Genomic DNA, 16,853 nt, shown 5'->3' with positions numbered 1-16,853 from the left:
TTCAGAAATAACATAATATAAATATAGTAAGAACATAATAAAAACATAATAAAATTATAGTACTAGTATAGTATTTGTATTAGTAAGTATAGTAATAGTATATGTATAATAATTTAGAAATAACATAACAATAATATAGTAAAAATATAGTAATAATATAATAAAAATATAATAAAGTAAAGATATAGTAATAATGTAACAAAAATATAATAAAATTATAGTACTAGTATAGTATTTGTACTAACAAGTATAGTAATAGTCTATGTGTAATAATTTAGAAATAACATAACAATAATATAGTAAAAATATAATAAAATTATAGTATTAGTATAGCATTTCTGGTAATGAGTATAGTAATAACATTTATAGTAATAAGTATGGTAACAACATATAATAATATACTAATAACACAGTAATAATATAACATAATTGACAAAGAAATAATTTACGTTATTATAGTGTAGAATGTCATAAGAAGTGAATGACTAATATTTTATAGATCATAGTATACCTTCAGCACTAAGAGGTTATAAAATGATTGCAGTCAATATTCAAATGGAATTCTACTCCACATATCCCCTGGTATTACTGAACGTTCTACTCATTATACTCGTTATGTAACACCACCGTGGTGTACTTTATGTAATATATCCGAGCATTGCAATATTTAATCCTGAAGGATCAACAGTTACTTATGTAAAATTATTAATTAACATAAGTATGTTTCAGTATTTTCAAATATATGGAAAAATATAATAGGGAAATTTTTCGACTAATTCTTAAGTGTTTAATTATTCAATCAATATTAATTTAATTTAATAATTTAGTAATTTAAAAATTTAACAATTTAATAATATCAATGTAATTAAAAAATTAAATTGTTAGAATAGTATCGACGTGTATCAACAATTAAATGATTAAATATTCTGATCAGTATCAATTTATAATTAATATATTAATAATTAACCTCAGCCAAATAATTATATGATTAAATTATTCAGACGATATCGATTACATAATAATGAAATAATTCTAATAACGTCGCTATAATCGAACAATTAATTAATATCCACGCAGTAAACTTAATGCCTAAATATTTTAAATAATGTCAATTTAATATGAACAATTAAATAATTCAAAATCAATTTAATCAATTAATCATATATTAATAACACTATATTGTATAATACACTCATTTATAGTTTTTTAAAGTAAACAATAATTTTAATAACCTATAAATAATAATGGTTAGGTTAGGTTAGGTTTTGCCAGCAAAATATTATACAATAGACTCATTTACAATTCCTCCAAGCAAATAATAATAAATTTAATAACCTATAAGTAATAACATATTATAATGCTTAGGTTAGGTTAGGTTAGGTTAGGTTTTGCCAGCAAAATATTATATAATAGACTCATTTACAATTTCTCCAAGTAAATAATAATAAATTTAATAACATATAATAATGGTTAGGTAAGGTTAGGTTTTGCCAGCAAAATATTATACAATAGACTCATTTACAATTCCTCCAAGCAAATAATAATAAATTTAATAACCTATAAGTAATAACATATTATAAAGCTTAGGTTAGGTTATGTTAAGTTTTGCCAGCAAAATATTATACAATAGACTCATTTACAATTTCTCCAAGTAAATAATAATAATTTTAACAACATATAATAATAATTATACATCAAACTTGAAAGCAAGGTTAACCTCAAAATTTCATCAGTGATCCAAGTTTTGTGAAAACGTGCGACGTCGCATGTTCAGGATTCAGCAATAAATCTGTGCAATTAGTCAGTGAATAAACGGTCGGAAAAAAGGGGACACATGATCGCCATAAACGTAACAAGGTTCTGAACGATGCAAAAGAAAAGTGCGCCGGGCAACGGATAGTTCGTCGTTTCGCTGCGTCGCGACGCTTGGTGAAAGGAACTCGGTTAATATGGCCGATTTTGCGTTCAAGGAGAATTCTGAAGGAACGCGGCTGCTCGATCGCGATCAACCGATTTTTCGTATTTCGCCGTTAAATGTCTCGCGCCACGATCAACAGGTTCCGAATTCCAGTGACGTCGATCCAGTTTACTTTTTTATCGTGTAAAACGAAACCCGCTACGTTAAAAATCACCAACTTCAATTTATTCATAAACTGACCTTTCTGTGAAATTGTTAATAGCGCAATTTTAATTGCGTCAGTATCATTTTTATTTAGTATTGAACTAATTTTGTTGATAAAACTTTTATATGCAGTATTTTATTTAATATTTACGAATTTTATATGTTTATAAATGTTATTGTTAGTATTTTATATTTTATGGGATTTTAATGTTAGTACTTTATTGCTAATGTTATTTATTTTAATGTTAATACTTTATTTTGTTTTGTTTAAAATGACGTTTAAAAATATTGTAAGCATATTATGTATATTTGAATATATATATGTATAAAATATACAATATATAATTAATATGTTATGTATAAAGTGTACAACATGTATTCACATGTATAATGTAGATATAAAGTATACAATCTATATTCACATGTGTAATGCATCAAAATATATTACATATGTAATATACAATATATAGAGAAAATACCTAAACATATCATATATAAAATATATAATATATATCTAAACATATAATGCATGAAAATATACTACATATGTAAACATATGTAAATAGAATATAGCTAGATATATAATAAATAATAAACATATATTGTAATAATAAAAATATAATCTATAATATATAAATAATGTAAGAATAAAAATATAAACAATACATATTGTACAATGTGCAAAGAAATAATAAATACATAACACATAGAATGTGTTAGTACACATGGACCATGTACCTAAATAAATATAGAATGTACAGAAATATATACAAAAATATATCACCCACTTTCATATCTCATAATTACAAAATCTTGAAAAAAAAATATGTACTGTGTACGTCCAGAAAGTTGGCATCTAAAACACGTGCAACTGGTACTAACTCGCGCGCCAACTCACCTAACCATACATTCACAATGCTACACATATTTAAACAACAATACATTTAATTCTATAACTAAAAATATATACAAAAATGTATTAACAAAATAATTTAATATTAATTTTAAATTTGAATCTCCTTTATACGTATTTTTTATTTTACAATTATCTGCTTATATAATAATTAGCTTTCCACTTGATTTCATAAAAGAGTACATTAATTTCTGTAGTAAAGAAAAATGCGATATAACGCGAGGAGAACGCAAGACTTTTATGGCACTCGTACCGTAATATTAACAACTTATTGTTAGACAGTTCCAGTGCACATTTTATTGCAATTCCACGTAGTGCAACAGTTTTAGATTTCCCGAGTAGAAACCTGGATTTTGAAAGACTTTCTACATTCTGCAGTTTTCGCCGATCTTGAGATATCCAATGTTATATCTGAAGTCTACATCTGATCGTAAAGAATAGTTGGAAAGGATTGAAATTCCTTTAGTACGTTGCCCGTTAAACGGGTCATTTTACATGCCGATAGAATTACAATTCTATCGACCTTTCTGTGTTAATGGACAAGAGGTGAAAATTGTTGTGTAACTATATTACTTTGGGATGGTTAAACAGAATTATGCAATTATAATTTCTACATAGGTTGAATAAAGAATTCTTGTCACGAAAATGACAGGTTTCAAGGCAAGTATATTTTAGTAGGTATACTTTTACGTACAGAACTTATTTTTGCATCAAATTGCAATTATTTTAGGTGAAATATTCAATCCTTTTCATTTTTATTGAAACTGTTATGGATTTTTAAAAATTGGATGTATTAAATAATAAAAATTAATGATCGTCAGGGAGTGATAGGAAAATGTCCGCCATATTGATTTAAATCGGGTGTCACCTTGCGTGGCGCGAAAATTCAAATCTTTTTATAACGTTTTATTTTTTATTGTTATGAAGTGCTTAAAAATATGCAGATTTAGTTTCTCTGTGATATTATGCAGTTTCATTTGTTCTCAATTTTTAATTTAATTTTTTGTTCATTTTAAACAAAGTATTACAGGTATGCTGCATTTGTGCTAGCATAAAATAAATTTTATTACTCTGTGTCAAATAAGAGTATTTGATTTGTTATTTTATTTTAAAAATTCATTTTTAAATAAATAGATTTGAATCTTCCCGCCATTTGAGTCTTCATCCGCTCTAGATCAACATGGCGGACCGCACAGAAACACATCACGCATAAGACTTATTTAACTCATAAAAAATTTCATAAGAAAGAGTTTATTGGGTGTGAAATTCCATTGTAGTAAAACTTTGTAGTGAAACTTTAAAGAGTGTATTACATTTTACGTGAAGATTCATTTCATATGCAAAATATCTATAAAACTGTTATTTACATACGTAAATCAAATCTAACCTTAAAATGGATGCGCCAGTGCCATTTTGCGCTATTTTTATTCCATTAAATTAAGTGCTACTTCACATATTCCAGAATCGATTATTTGGTAAGTAACAATACGATAAATTAACTTAATGCAAACGTAGCAATAAAATTAAGTACCTAAGATATAACAATAGCCCTAAGTAGGTAAAAGCGTTGCAATAAAACTGAATGGCTGAAGAGACAACGATGCTGAAGAATTAGCTGAATCGTAGCTAACGAATACTGGTAGCAATGATAATAACAAGAATCTTCTGTTCTCGTTAACCAGCATGGAGCTTAGCGGAAAATACGAGAAAATTATAGGCTTTCACTTATCACTCTGTATTAGAAACGAATGTGGGTTAATGACCTGTTGCTACCAGCACAGATTGGTTTTCGACGCTCGTAATTTCGATCAACGTTTTATACGTTCGAATACGAACACTTTGATCGTAATTTTATTTCAATGCTTTGTTTCATTGATACGATTTGTTAGGTTCCACTTTACATAGCCACTATTCAGATACACAATATACACAAACATTATTTTTTTTAACAAAATTATAATTCTTTTTCTGTATTTACAATTGTTATAACTTTTTTGTTATTAATAGTTGACTATAATTTACTGTATAAAATTATGTGTATTTTGAATAGTATGTAAGTGTTAATTTGTTAAGAATTAATTTTGTAAATTAATCTTTTAATTATAATTTATTAGGTATTGAAAATATAACAGATATAGGAACAGTGTCAAAGAATTTATTTGGGATTCTAAAATATATTAATTACAATCTTCAATGATGATATTATGTATTCAATAATATACATTATTAAAAAATATTATCAAAAATATTTACAATTAGGTTACTATTCAATTAGGGTTAATAATCAATAAAAATATCTAACAATATGTACTATTAAAAAACTATTTATGATTAGGTTAGATTACTAATCAATTAGGGTCAAGAACCAACAGTAATATTTCATATTTATTATCAAAAAGTATTGTCAAAAATATCATTTATCATTAGGTTAGATTATTAACTAATTAAATTAATTTTTAGCTTCAATTAACTTTATTAATTAATTAAGTTATTATTAATTATTATTTATTATTCATCACTGAATATAACTAAAAATATCTTTAGTCAATGATATAACTATAAATTATAATTTTAATCAAAAGTAATTTTCAAAAATAGTGATTATCCAATGAACCCATAAAACATCCACAATTACCTAACTATCAATTACTATATTGCATAACAGCATAAAAATAATTATATACTTTATATAACTAAACATTTTCCCAGGAAAATCTGTCAAAAAGAGTATAATGATCCATAAATGAACCTGTTTCTACCGCAAATAAAGTGTCATACATTTCAGAAGTTTATTGGAATGTAGTCAGTTCAAGATATTAATCATAAACTTCAACAGTACTCGATATTGCTATCAGCAAATGTTGTTAGGTTAAATTCCTAACCGATTTCCAGGAATCAATACTAATCTAACAATCAATACTAATATTCAATGGCATTTATTATTTGTCACCGTAAATTATTATTAATTAATCACAATCTTCAAAAATAATCAGTAAACACAAAACATTTAACCAATCATTAGGGTTAATAATCAATACTAATCATTCAGTGACATTTATTATTTCTCACCGTAAATTATCACTAATTAATCATAATCTATGTACTCACAAAACATCTACAATTATCTATCACTCACTCTGTTACATAACGACAAAAATGACCATACATAACCTATACAACTAGCCATCATTTTCCAATGAAAATCCGCCAAAAGAAGTAAAACGTTCCATAAACGAACCTGTTTCTACGACAAGTAAAAAAGTGTCATTTCAGAAGATTATTCAAGTGTCGTTGTCACAGTAAAACACACAATAGTTCGTTTCCTCGAACATTTCTCGATATCGCCGACGGTAAAGGGAAACAGTGAGGGGTTATAGAGGGAGAAAGGGTTCGCGTTAGACGGACGTGATGTCGATGCAAGGAGTGAGAAGTAAAGACAGAGAGAGAAGTAAAGAAAGAAAGAGAGGTTAGTTTGATCGGCAGGAGAGGACAAAAATGGGAGGTACCTTTCACTCCGGCACTCTCCGAGAAACCAACCGTGGAAACTTTTTTTACTACCGCATGCGATTCGCCTCGAAACCCGCGACTACGGTATAACAACGTTGTTAAAACGCGGTTCCGCGTTGTTCCGCAACCAGGAACAACGACGAACTTCCCATATGATGTGACATTATCAAACAGGGGAGATTGGTTTCCCTTGAGACAGTTTTTAATTAACCTACGAAACTGATCTGAATGCGAAAGAAACGCGGGAAAGTATTAGCGAGGCGATTGCGCCATGTGGGGAATTCGGAGACCGGAGATTTAGAGAATTTAGGAATAGAACATTTGAATTTATAGAAATTTGAAAATTTGAGACTTTTGAAATTGAAAAATATAAATTTACAATTTTTGAAAATTAAGCTTTCGACATTTGGAAATTTTGAAGTTACATACGAGAGTTCTCAGTAATTTTTTGAAATAACATTATGATAGTAGCAGTTTATAACAAAAGTAGGGTTAGGTTATTTAAAAAAAATTTTATCTGTAACATTCTCTACAATATACTTGCGTCTCACGGTACTACATGACATAACAAAATAAATTTAAAAAAAGAAACACACTGAATCACTTTAACTCTGATCGTTAAATATAGTATTTACGATACAAAAATATAACGAATCGACATGAAATAAATAACAGGTCAACCTGCCTTTTACTTTGCAACGGACGTATGTATAAAAATTAATACGTAAGTGGCAAAGACAATCTCGATCGTGGGTGCGTTCGAGATACACGTAATTAGTCTGGAATTCCATTACGATCTCGAAAAGAACACTTTTAGAAACGTGAAGAAACTGTAAACGTCTGTTTAAAGAGCCAACATATCACTAGAGAAAACACGTACCTATTTCAGGATATATTTCAAAACATTTATTTTCAGCTGCGAAATTTCGTTTACCTTAATTAACTATATTCGTACATTTTATACACTTTCAGTGACAAAATTAATGTTATCTTTTAAGGATATTGTATGCATTCTAAATTCTAGATAGAGTCACAAATTTTGTTGTAATAATGGAATGTTTCACAAATCCGGTTGTTGATAAAAATTGGCGCAATAAAATGTTACTAGGGTGACATAAATTATGTAATATTGAGGATGAATATCTTTATTTGAATTTGTTGGTTAAGTGGACATTTTGAAGTGCCTTTTAATTTAATAGAAAATTAGAGATGCAGGAATCTCGGGATATCGAGAACTAGGGATTTAAAGAATGCAGAAAATATTTAGAGTTCCAGGGAATTTGGAGATTTAGGAATTTTTGAATTTGGGAATTTTTAATTATTTTTAAGTTTTGGCATTTGAAAATTATGCGATTTGGGCACCTAGGGATTTCGGAACCTGGGGATTTACAAATCTAGGGACTTTGGAATCTAAGAATTTTTGATCCAGAGATTTGGAGATTTGCAAATCTTGAGTCTAGGGATTTTTTAAATTTAGGGGTTTTGAGATCTGGGGAATTTTTTATCTAGGTATTTTTGAATTTGGTATCTATGGATTTAAGGTTCTAGGGATTTGCGAATCTGGATATCTAGGGACTTTTAGGATCTAGGGCATTTTGGTGTCTAGAGAATTTGAGACTTAGGAATGTAGGAATCCTAGGATTGTAGAAATTTTAGTGATATAAAGATCCTAGAAATATAGTCATAAAGATAAAAATCTAGAGTTCTAGTAATATACTGATCTAGTAATATACAACGATCATTTTCAATTTATCTAATCTTCGACGTAAATTTAATTTCAACTCAAGTTTTTCAAAATACGTAATGCATTAATTATTTAACCTGTATAAATCAATAAAAAGAAGTTTCTAGTTAGTAAATTTGTTATATTGCCCATTGCATGGAATTATCCACGTAAGTACCACAGATCTACAGTAGCGTGCAGTTCGTACGGTTTCGAAACAAAGTCCGTGAGAAGTCATAAATTTAATCATAAATCTAATAACATTTAGACAGTATTTATATTCTACATTATAAATTCTAATAACATAAGTTCTATATCATAAATTCTATTAAATAGTAGAACGTATATTTAAAACTGTTCGAATAACCTCAACCTCTAATTCGAAAAGAAAGGAAATGGTTCTCAGCTGACAAAATCAACGTTTCGAACAATAAGCAGAAATATGACTCAAGATTAACTGGAATGGTACAGCAAAAACTGTGTCAACGTTACGGAATTATGTAGTCTTCGGTAGATAGTGATCGTAACGAGTCCTTGTAAAAGTATAATAATTCCTATGATCGAACACTGTCGAACGAAGAATGTCGACGACCTTAGTGCACTATTTACATTGAAGTAATTACCGAGACGATGATCTACTGTCGGTAACAAAAAGATTCGAACAATGATACTATTTTAATTCCTTTGTTTTTTCTCTATTGCTAATTATACACTATAATGTGACGAAGACTATTTTTGTTATTTCTTGTACATTCAGTATATTTCCAATATAACAACTTTTCAAATTACTAAATTACAAAATTACTAAATTTCCCCATTTTCAAATTATAAAATTACTAAATTTCTAAATTACTGAAATACCAAATCACCAAATTACCAAATTACTAAATTACTAATTTACAAAACTACCAAATTATCAAATTTATAATTATTCAATTTTGAAAATCTAGCAATTAGAAATATCTACCTTTAAAAATTTGGTAATTTAAACATATAGAGATTTAGAAGTTTAAATATTTAAATTTTCATATTTTTAAATTTATAAATTCATATGTAAACAATCTGAATTTTTAAATTTCCACATTTATAAATTTCCAAATTTTCTAATTTATAAATTTCCAAACTACCAAAGTCCTAAATTAAACAATTTTCATATTACATTTTCATTTTAAATTTGTAACACAATATCTATCTCCTACTTAAAAGACACAATTATAATTTAAATTTCGCGCTTTACTTTTTGCCCAAAACTGTCATTGTTGACATAACCTTCTTGACTTTTTCTACACTCATTGTCAGTAAGGACTTTGACAATGGAACTACTAACCAATAAAAACGACTATTTTCAGATGTCACATTCTATATTCTAAGACTTTACAGTCGTATTTTGTTGAAACACCATATTTTGTTGAGACGAAGAATAATTGTGTACATCAGCTGAGCTTCAATATTTACTCACTCATTGTTCTATTTTATTTTCAACCTAAAAGTGCAGTGAAGAGTAAGTGCGCCGGAAGTTCATGTATTAATAGAATCGAATTTATAGTGGCATTTAGACATATTTTTGAAGTATGTACGTTTCGTTCTGTTTGTCCAGCGAATATGCGATTAACTATGGACACTTCACGTCCAAGGAGATCCTGTCTCCGCGTGTAACATGGGAACGACAGTGCAATTTAGCCTTGGTTCTTGGCTACCAGCTAACTATTGCGGCACACCACACCACATAGATTATGTCCACATCTGCATTTAAATATTGCACATTGTCTACCACGACTCGTTAATTTGAATCCAATCAAAATATGATAGGAAACAGGCATTAGGTTATGTTCTCATCTAAGCTGTTGTCAAAGACCTCAACTATCTGTCACTTTAAAATTTTCTCAAAGCTGTTTTGTAACTTTCAAGTTTTTGATATTTTTCATCTTTTAATTCTTATAATTCTGAACTGTCAAATATTTTTAATTCTTATATTTCTGAATTGTTAAATTTTTAATTCCATTATAGGAATTAAAATTTATATTTTAAATTGTAAAATTTTTAATTTTTCAGATTTTCAAATTCCCAAATTACTATATTTTTCAAGTTTTAAATTTTAAAAACTCCTAAAGTCATGAAGTTTTTAAATATTTAAATTTTACAAATCTGCAAATTCTCAAATCTTTCTTTTTAATTTAAATAACACAGCAAAGAAATTTTGAATAAAATATTAATTATAATTCCCAATTAATATTACATGATTTAAAATAATTTGCAAGAAGAAGTTTAACATAGATCTGACCCATAATTCCAATATAATGTAAATATTAAAAATAACGTTTACCAATAATTGCTTATTTCCTCCCTTTAAAAAAGGAAATCAAAACACTTGTTTTTGTTTAATCTTAATTTATACTTGCAAAGTATATTATTACAATGCAAATTGAAAATTCTAAATATAAATATTGAACATTAAATTTCTGAATATAAACATTGTACTTACAGTTTAAAAACAAATTTGACAAATTTAAAAATGGAAACGTAAATTAATAAATTTCACATTTATTAATATTATGTTATTATTTTTAGCAATTTTTAATAGCACTTAATTTTAATTTATATTTCACAGTAATAATATACCATTGAACTGAATATTAAATAATTTTTAAATATGTTCATATTACTTTTCTAATAATAATATATCAAAATTAAATTATTATTTTTTTGTTCCATTTAATAAGATAGTGAATATTACATGAATGATACAAAAATAACTAATGTAACATTTAGAGGGTGATTTTCAAAATTTAATAAAAATAACTTTTCACTTAAAAATGCAGAAAAATATTGAATTAATAATATTTTAAATATATTGTACTAATATAATTAAATGACAATTGTAAAATATATTCACGACAGTAAATATATTATTCTAAAAATGAGTTTGTGCTAACAATTATTATAAGTATAATTACACATCTATAGTCACACATGGTACTATAAGATTTTACTATGTTTACATGTCATAAATATATTGTAAATTTTCTGTAATGATATTGTTATGTATTATGTTTTGTATTATGACGATACTATTTATGAGCCAAAGTGACACCGTGTTCCATTATTGCGTCAGTCACACAGCATCCATTTTCCAAAGGTTAGGTTATGTTAAGATTAGGTTAAATCGTTGCAGTGGAAATGGACATATGTGTCAAGACATCGGTCTACTAAAAATACAACAGCCATTTGGATTTCCAATATTTGATGAACATTTTTTATTTTATTAGGTGTTATAGTTATATTTTCTTCTAGATTTTGAATTTTTCAATAAATTTTAAAGTATTTACAAAATTTAATATCTGTTGCATTAATTATAGTTGAGCTCCTTTTGAGGCTTTATAATTTTAGGATATATTTTTAAATGTTTATAGTAGATGAATTGTTTACACAATTTTATTTAAGAAAATTTATAAATAATGGTTAAAATGTTTTATTAAAGACACAAAACTGAATTATACTAATTTAATGGTAAAATATGTTGTTTAAATATTAGAAAATATTGAAGTTTATGGAGATAAATATTTTATACAATAACATGTTACAATAATTTGAATAATTTGTTTAAGTAAATTCCACTGAGATTACATGACTTTTTACAAAATTTTAAGTTCAACGATTATTATAAAAATGTAATTTTGTTAAATTTGTATTAAACTGTTAAAAAGTTCATTTTTAAAAGTGGTAAAAATACAATTATAAATTATTAAAATTAGTAAAATATTATTTACTAAATATGGAGTACATTATTAATGGATAATTATTATATTATAAATATGTAATTATTGCATTATAAAAATAAAATGATTGCATCCTAAACATGTAATTATTATATTGTAAATATATAATTATTGTATTATAAAAATATTATTATTGTAAATATGTAATTATTACATTATAAAAATGTAATTATTATATAAAAGTGTAATTATTAAATCATAACGTATGTATTACTGCATAATTAATTATAACAAAAATATTTAATGTTTTAACAGATCCATAAAAATACATCTGCTAAAATAAATATAAAAATACCTCATTCTATTCATAAATACTTAAACAATTCATTATTAACAATCAGATCTCTCCAGATTCATCTAAAATCCATAACTCCCCTCTCCATAAATCAAAACAAATCACAAATCCTAAAATTCCAAATTTGCAGCAAAATCCCATCACCACACAAATCTCCAGCTAAAATAAACAAACCCAAAAAATAATCAGAAATAAAACAGCAATAGTTGAACACAAAATATATCAGTATACTCCGCATCTCCAGATACAAAAAAATATAAAAAATTTTGAACAAATCAGATGAAAATGGTACAAAAACGAGAATCAGTCTCCGAAGAGTACATGACGGTGCAAACGAGATTGTCGACCCGCAAAGCTGCTGAACCTCTCGCAGCGATCGACCATCGCACAAAATTAAAAACTAAATCGGATAATATAAAAAAATATGAAAATTAGGAATCGATGAGTAGAGGGAAAAAAGAGGGGGTTGGACTTACGCGGCAATGCTCTTCGACAGGGGCCATCGTTCCATACTGGCCTGGTACTTCATGTTCTCGATCTGCTTCTTCAGTGCGTCCTTATCCATGTTGGCGAGTACACTGGGATCCATGGTTATAGCCGCGCCTCCCTTTTGCCAGATAACACCGAATAGCGCTTGCGCCTCTACGAAAAATCAATAGAAGTGTGTATGGGGACTCCTGTTATAGGAACGCCGGAGCTACGTCATCGACTCGCAACAGGAAATTCGATTCTATGAGAAAAATTCGACAATTTTTTAGCACAATCGCTTGTACTTTCATTTTTATTGCTTCTGGCTCTTGTGGATTTTATTTGATCGTTAACCCGTTGCGCTGTTTAATTTCTATTATCTGAGAACTTCTTAATTTCTGTTATTTACCAACTCCTTCATTTTTAAGAAAGGGGTTGTATGCTAAATGCAACAGAGTGGAGTATGTGACATTTTTCCTCCATTATAAATAGTGAAATATATTCAATAGATAATCTATGTATTTGAATTACTTATGAAGTCCAAGTGATATTATGAATGATCACAAATGTCGAGCCACACTTGACGTGGAAGGACAAAGAGTTAACTTATGACTAGATTGAACATTCATAGTGTTAAGAGGTTAACTAATGACTAGTTTGAACAATCATTCTTTAGGGGTTAACTTATGACTAGGCCGAAAATTCATACTGTTCAGAAGTTAATTTATGACAAGTCAGAACGTTCATACTGTTCAAGAGTTAATTTATGATTAGTTTGAATGTTCATACTGTTCAAGGGTTAACTTATGACTAGTTTGAACGTTCATACTATTCAGGGATTAAGCTATGACTAGTCTGAACATCCATACTGTTCAAGGGTTAACTTATGACTAGTTAGAACCTTCATACTGTTCAGGGGTTAATTTATGACTAGTCTGAACGTTCATACTGTTTAGGGGTTAATTTATGACTAGTCTAAACGTTCATACTGCTCAAGGGTTAACTTGTGACTAGTTTGAACGTTCACACTGTTCAGGCGTTAACTTATGACTAGTCTGAACGTTCAGATGTTAACTTATGACTAGTTTAAACATTCATACTGTTCAAGTGTTAACTTACGACTAGCTTGAACGTTCACACTGTTCAGGGGTTAACTTATGACTAGTTTAAACATTCATACTGTTCAAGTGTTAACTTATGACTAGTTAGAACCTTCATACTGTTCAAGGATTAACTTGTGACTAGTTTGAACGTTCATACTGTTCAGGGGTTAACTTATGACTAATCTAAACGTTCATACTGCTCAAGGGTTAACTTGCGACTAGTTTGAACGTTCACACTGTTCAGGGGTTAACTTATGACTAGTTTGAACGTTCACACTGTTCAGGGGTTAACTTATGACTAGTTTAAACATTCATACTGTTGAAGTGTTAACTTATGATTAGTTAGAACCTTCATACTGTTGAGGGGTTAAATGATTATGAACTTCTATGTCTCCAAATCCCTGAATCCCCAATTTCCTATGTCCCTAAATCCCTAGATCCCCAACTTCCTATGTCTCCAAATCCCTGAATCCCCAATTTTCTACGTCCCTAAATCCCTAAATCCCCAATTTCCTATGTCCCCAAATCCCTAGATCCCCAACTTCCTACGTCCCCAAGTCCCTAGATCCTCTATTTCCTATGTCCCCAAATCCCTAAATCCCCAACTTCCTATGTCCCTAGATCCCCAACTTCCTACGTCCTCAAATCCCTAGATTCCCAATTTCCACGTCCCTGAATCCCCAGATTTTCAATTTCCCACGTCCTCAAATCGCTAGATTCCTAATTTCTCACGTCCCTAAATCCCTAGATTCCTAATTTCTCCCTAAATTCCTAGATCCCCAATTGCCTACGTCCCCAAATCCCTAAATTCCCCTAAATCCCTAGATACCCAATATCCTATGCCTCCAAATTGCTAAATCCCCAATTTCCTAAATCCCCAAATACCTAAACCCCCAATTTCCTACGCCCCCAAATGTCTAAATCCCTAATCTTCCACATCTCCAAATTTCTACATAAATTTCAAAACTACTGAACTTACAGAGTGAACGCAACTGAGAATTACTTATCAATTGCTAAATTCCAAAATTTCTAATCTGAGAAGTTCATACCGAACGAGCATAAGCCACATTCCACTGATTACAAGCATCAAAACGTAAAGAACAAATTTCTTTCCCGTTCGTTTAAATTTCTCCGAAAGCGAAGGGACACGAATTACACGTTTGGTATTCTCCTCACGGGGCTCTGTAATAAGCATCCGGCACCAGTTACAAAACAATATACGTGTTGGACTAACAGCAACGAGCATAATCATCGGCCTAGATTCGTCGGGTACGTGGCACACTCGCGAAATCGGGTTCGTATTTTTCGTCGCTCCGGGGTGGAAATTTACGACGAGAATGTGGGCACTTACCGAGCAGGCGAACAGGAAACCACGGGACACGTGTCACAGAAAGTCCGTTTCGGGAACTCGTCCGTCGAATATTACGGTAGCACTCACCTTGTCGGAGGTCGGCGAAGTTCTGAGAAGCTCTGACTCTTGGCAGGTTTCTCGATTCGCTTACGGAAGCCTCAACAAAACTCGGCAATCTAATTTGCTGGTAATTTACCTGCCGATATCTTCAATCATTGTTGTCATTGGAATATTTCCACGGAGAACTAACGAGGAATATTGTTCGAGAACGTTAGGGACTCCATCTTGGGCCGAAGTTTGACCGCCATTTTGTTTTGGATTTGAGAGATGCTTCGCTTGGAGTCAGATAGGGTGCCAAGGACGTAGCTGAGAAAAGAAATTCTAGTTTACCTGTTAATTTAGTATTTAGGTATTTAGGTTATTTTTGGAAATTTTGTTTTATGGTATATGTAGAAAAATAAGATTTTTGCTTAGTTGATGAGATGAGGAAAATTAGATTGTAAAGACTGTGAATGGGTGTAGTAACGTCTTTAGTCATTTTTTAAATAGTTTGTTGTGTTGTGATTTGTATTTATGGACAGGGTTTTTGTAAATGTCATTTTATGTAATATTTTATGGGCTTTGTATAAATGCTATTGTATATACTATTTTATAGCTTTTATTCAAGTATCATTTTATATACTATTTTGTGGTTTTTATATAAATATTATGATTTATATCATTTTGTGGTTTTTATATAAATATCATGATGTATATCATTTTATGGTTTTTATATAAATACTATTTTATATACTATTTTGTTATTTTTTTATAATGTTATGTAAAATTATATAATTTCATATAATTTTATGTAATTTTATGTATTGTTCTATGATGTTTATATAAATACCATTTTATGTACTATTTTGTGATTTTTATATAAATATCATATTACATATCATTTTTTATTTTTTTATAAATATTATAATTACATAATATCATTTTTGTAGAAACTGGCAAAATTAACATTTATTACTTCACATTTATTTACTCCTTAATTTTTAATTTATGTGTTTATTGTTTTTATTTTGGGAATAATAAAAAAAAAGTATTTTTGACAGCTGTGTTTGACTGTAGTGAGTTAACCTGTTACCTTATTTGAACAAATTTATTCCTATTTAACTGTTAAAAGTTATTAATAATTATTTGAGGTTAATAGAAATGATTAGAAATTGTTAGATGTTATTAAAGATTATTAGATATTATTAACAATTATTACAATTTATTGCAAATTATTAGAAATTATTAGAAGTTGTTAGAAATGTTAAAAAATAATTTAAAGTTATTGTTAGAAGTTATTAGAAATTGTTAGGAATCTTTAGAAGTTATTAGAAGTTGTTGGAAATTATTAAAACTTGTTAAAAATTGTTAAAAGTTACTTTAGAAGTTGTTAGAAGTTACTAGAAATCATCAGAAGTTACTAGAAATTGTTAGAAATTATCTAACAATTATACATTGTTATTGTAACATATAATTATATAAATATTGTGAGTAAATTTTTTTTAACACCCTGTATATTATTATTTAGTCCCAGTTTATTACATTGTTATTGTAAT

The 16,853-nt window shown here is 28.5% G+C and overlaps 1 protein-coding gene and 1 long non-coding RNA gene across 3 annotated transcripts in view; one reads left to right on the top strand and one right to left on the bottom strand.

Moving 5' to 3' along the window:
* Ggamma30A (guanine nucleotide-binding protein subunit gamma-e) overlaps positions 1–16,853 on the bottom strand; it is a 46,133-nt gene that overhangs the window by 6,278 nt on the left and 23,002 nt on the right. The window contains exons 2-3 of one of the 2 annotated variants that reach the window (XM_012282148.2): positions 15,455–15,624; positions 12,813–12,978 (exon numbers count right to left, since the gene is read on the bottom strand). In XM_012282148.2, coding sequence (XP_012137538.1) covers positions 12,813–12,925 — 113 coding nt within the window. In that variant the 5' untranslated portion in view covers positions 12,926–12,978; positions 15,455–15,624. Of the gene's footprint in view, positions 1–12,812; positions 12,979–15,258; positions 15,394–15,454; positions 15,625–16,853 lie in introns of those variants that run through there. The other variant, XM_003701905.3, reaches the window with a different exon arrangement.
* On the top strand, positions 9,627–10,495 carry LOC143264936 (uncharacterized). Its single transcript, XR_013038900.1, has 2 exons — positions 9,627–9,766; positions 9,863–10,495. It is a non-coding gene; the product is annotated as an uncharacterized LOC143264936 (long non-coding RNA).

The sequence above is a fragment of the Megachile rotundata genome, chromosome 8 (assembly GCF_050947335.1).
Source record: "Megachile rotundata isolate GNS110a chromosome 8, iyMegRotu1, whole genome shotgun sequence".
Lineage (NCBI taxonomy): Eukaryota > Metazoa > Arthropoda > Insecta > Hymenoptera > Megachilidae > Megachile > Megachile rotundata.
This window is presented reverse-complemented; position numbering and strand designations above follow the sequence as displayed.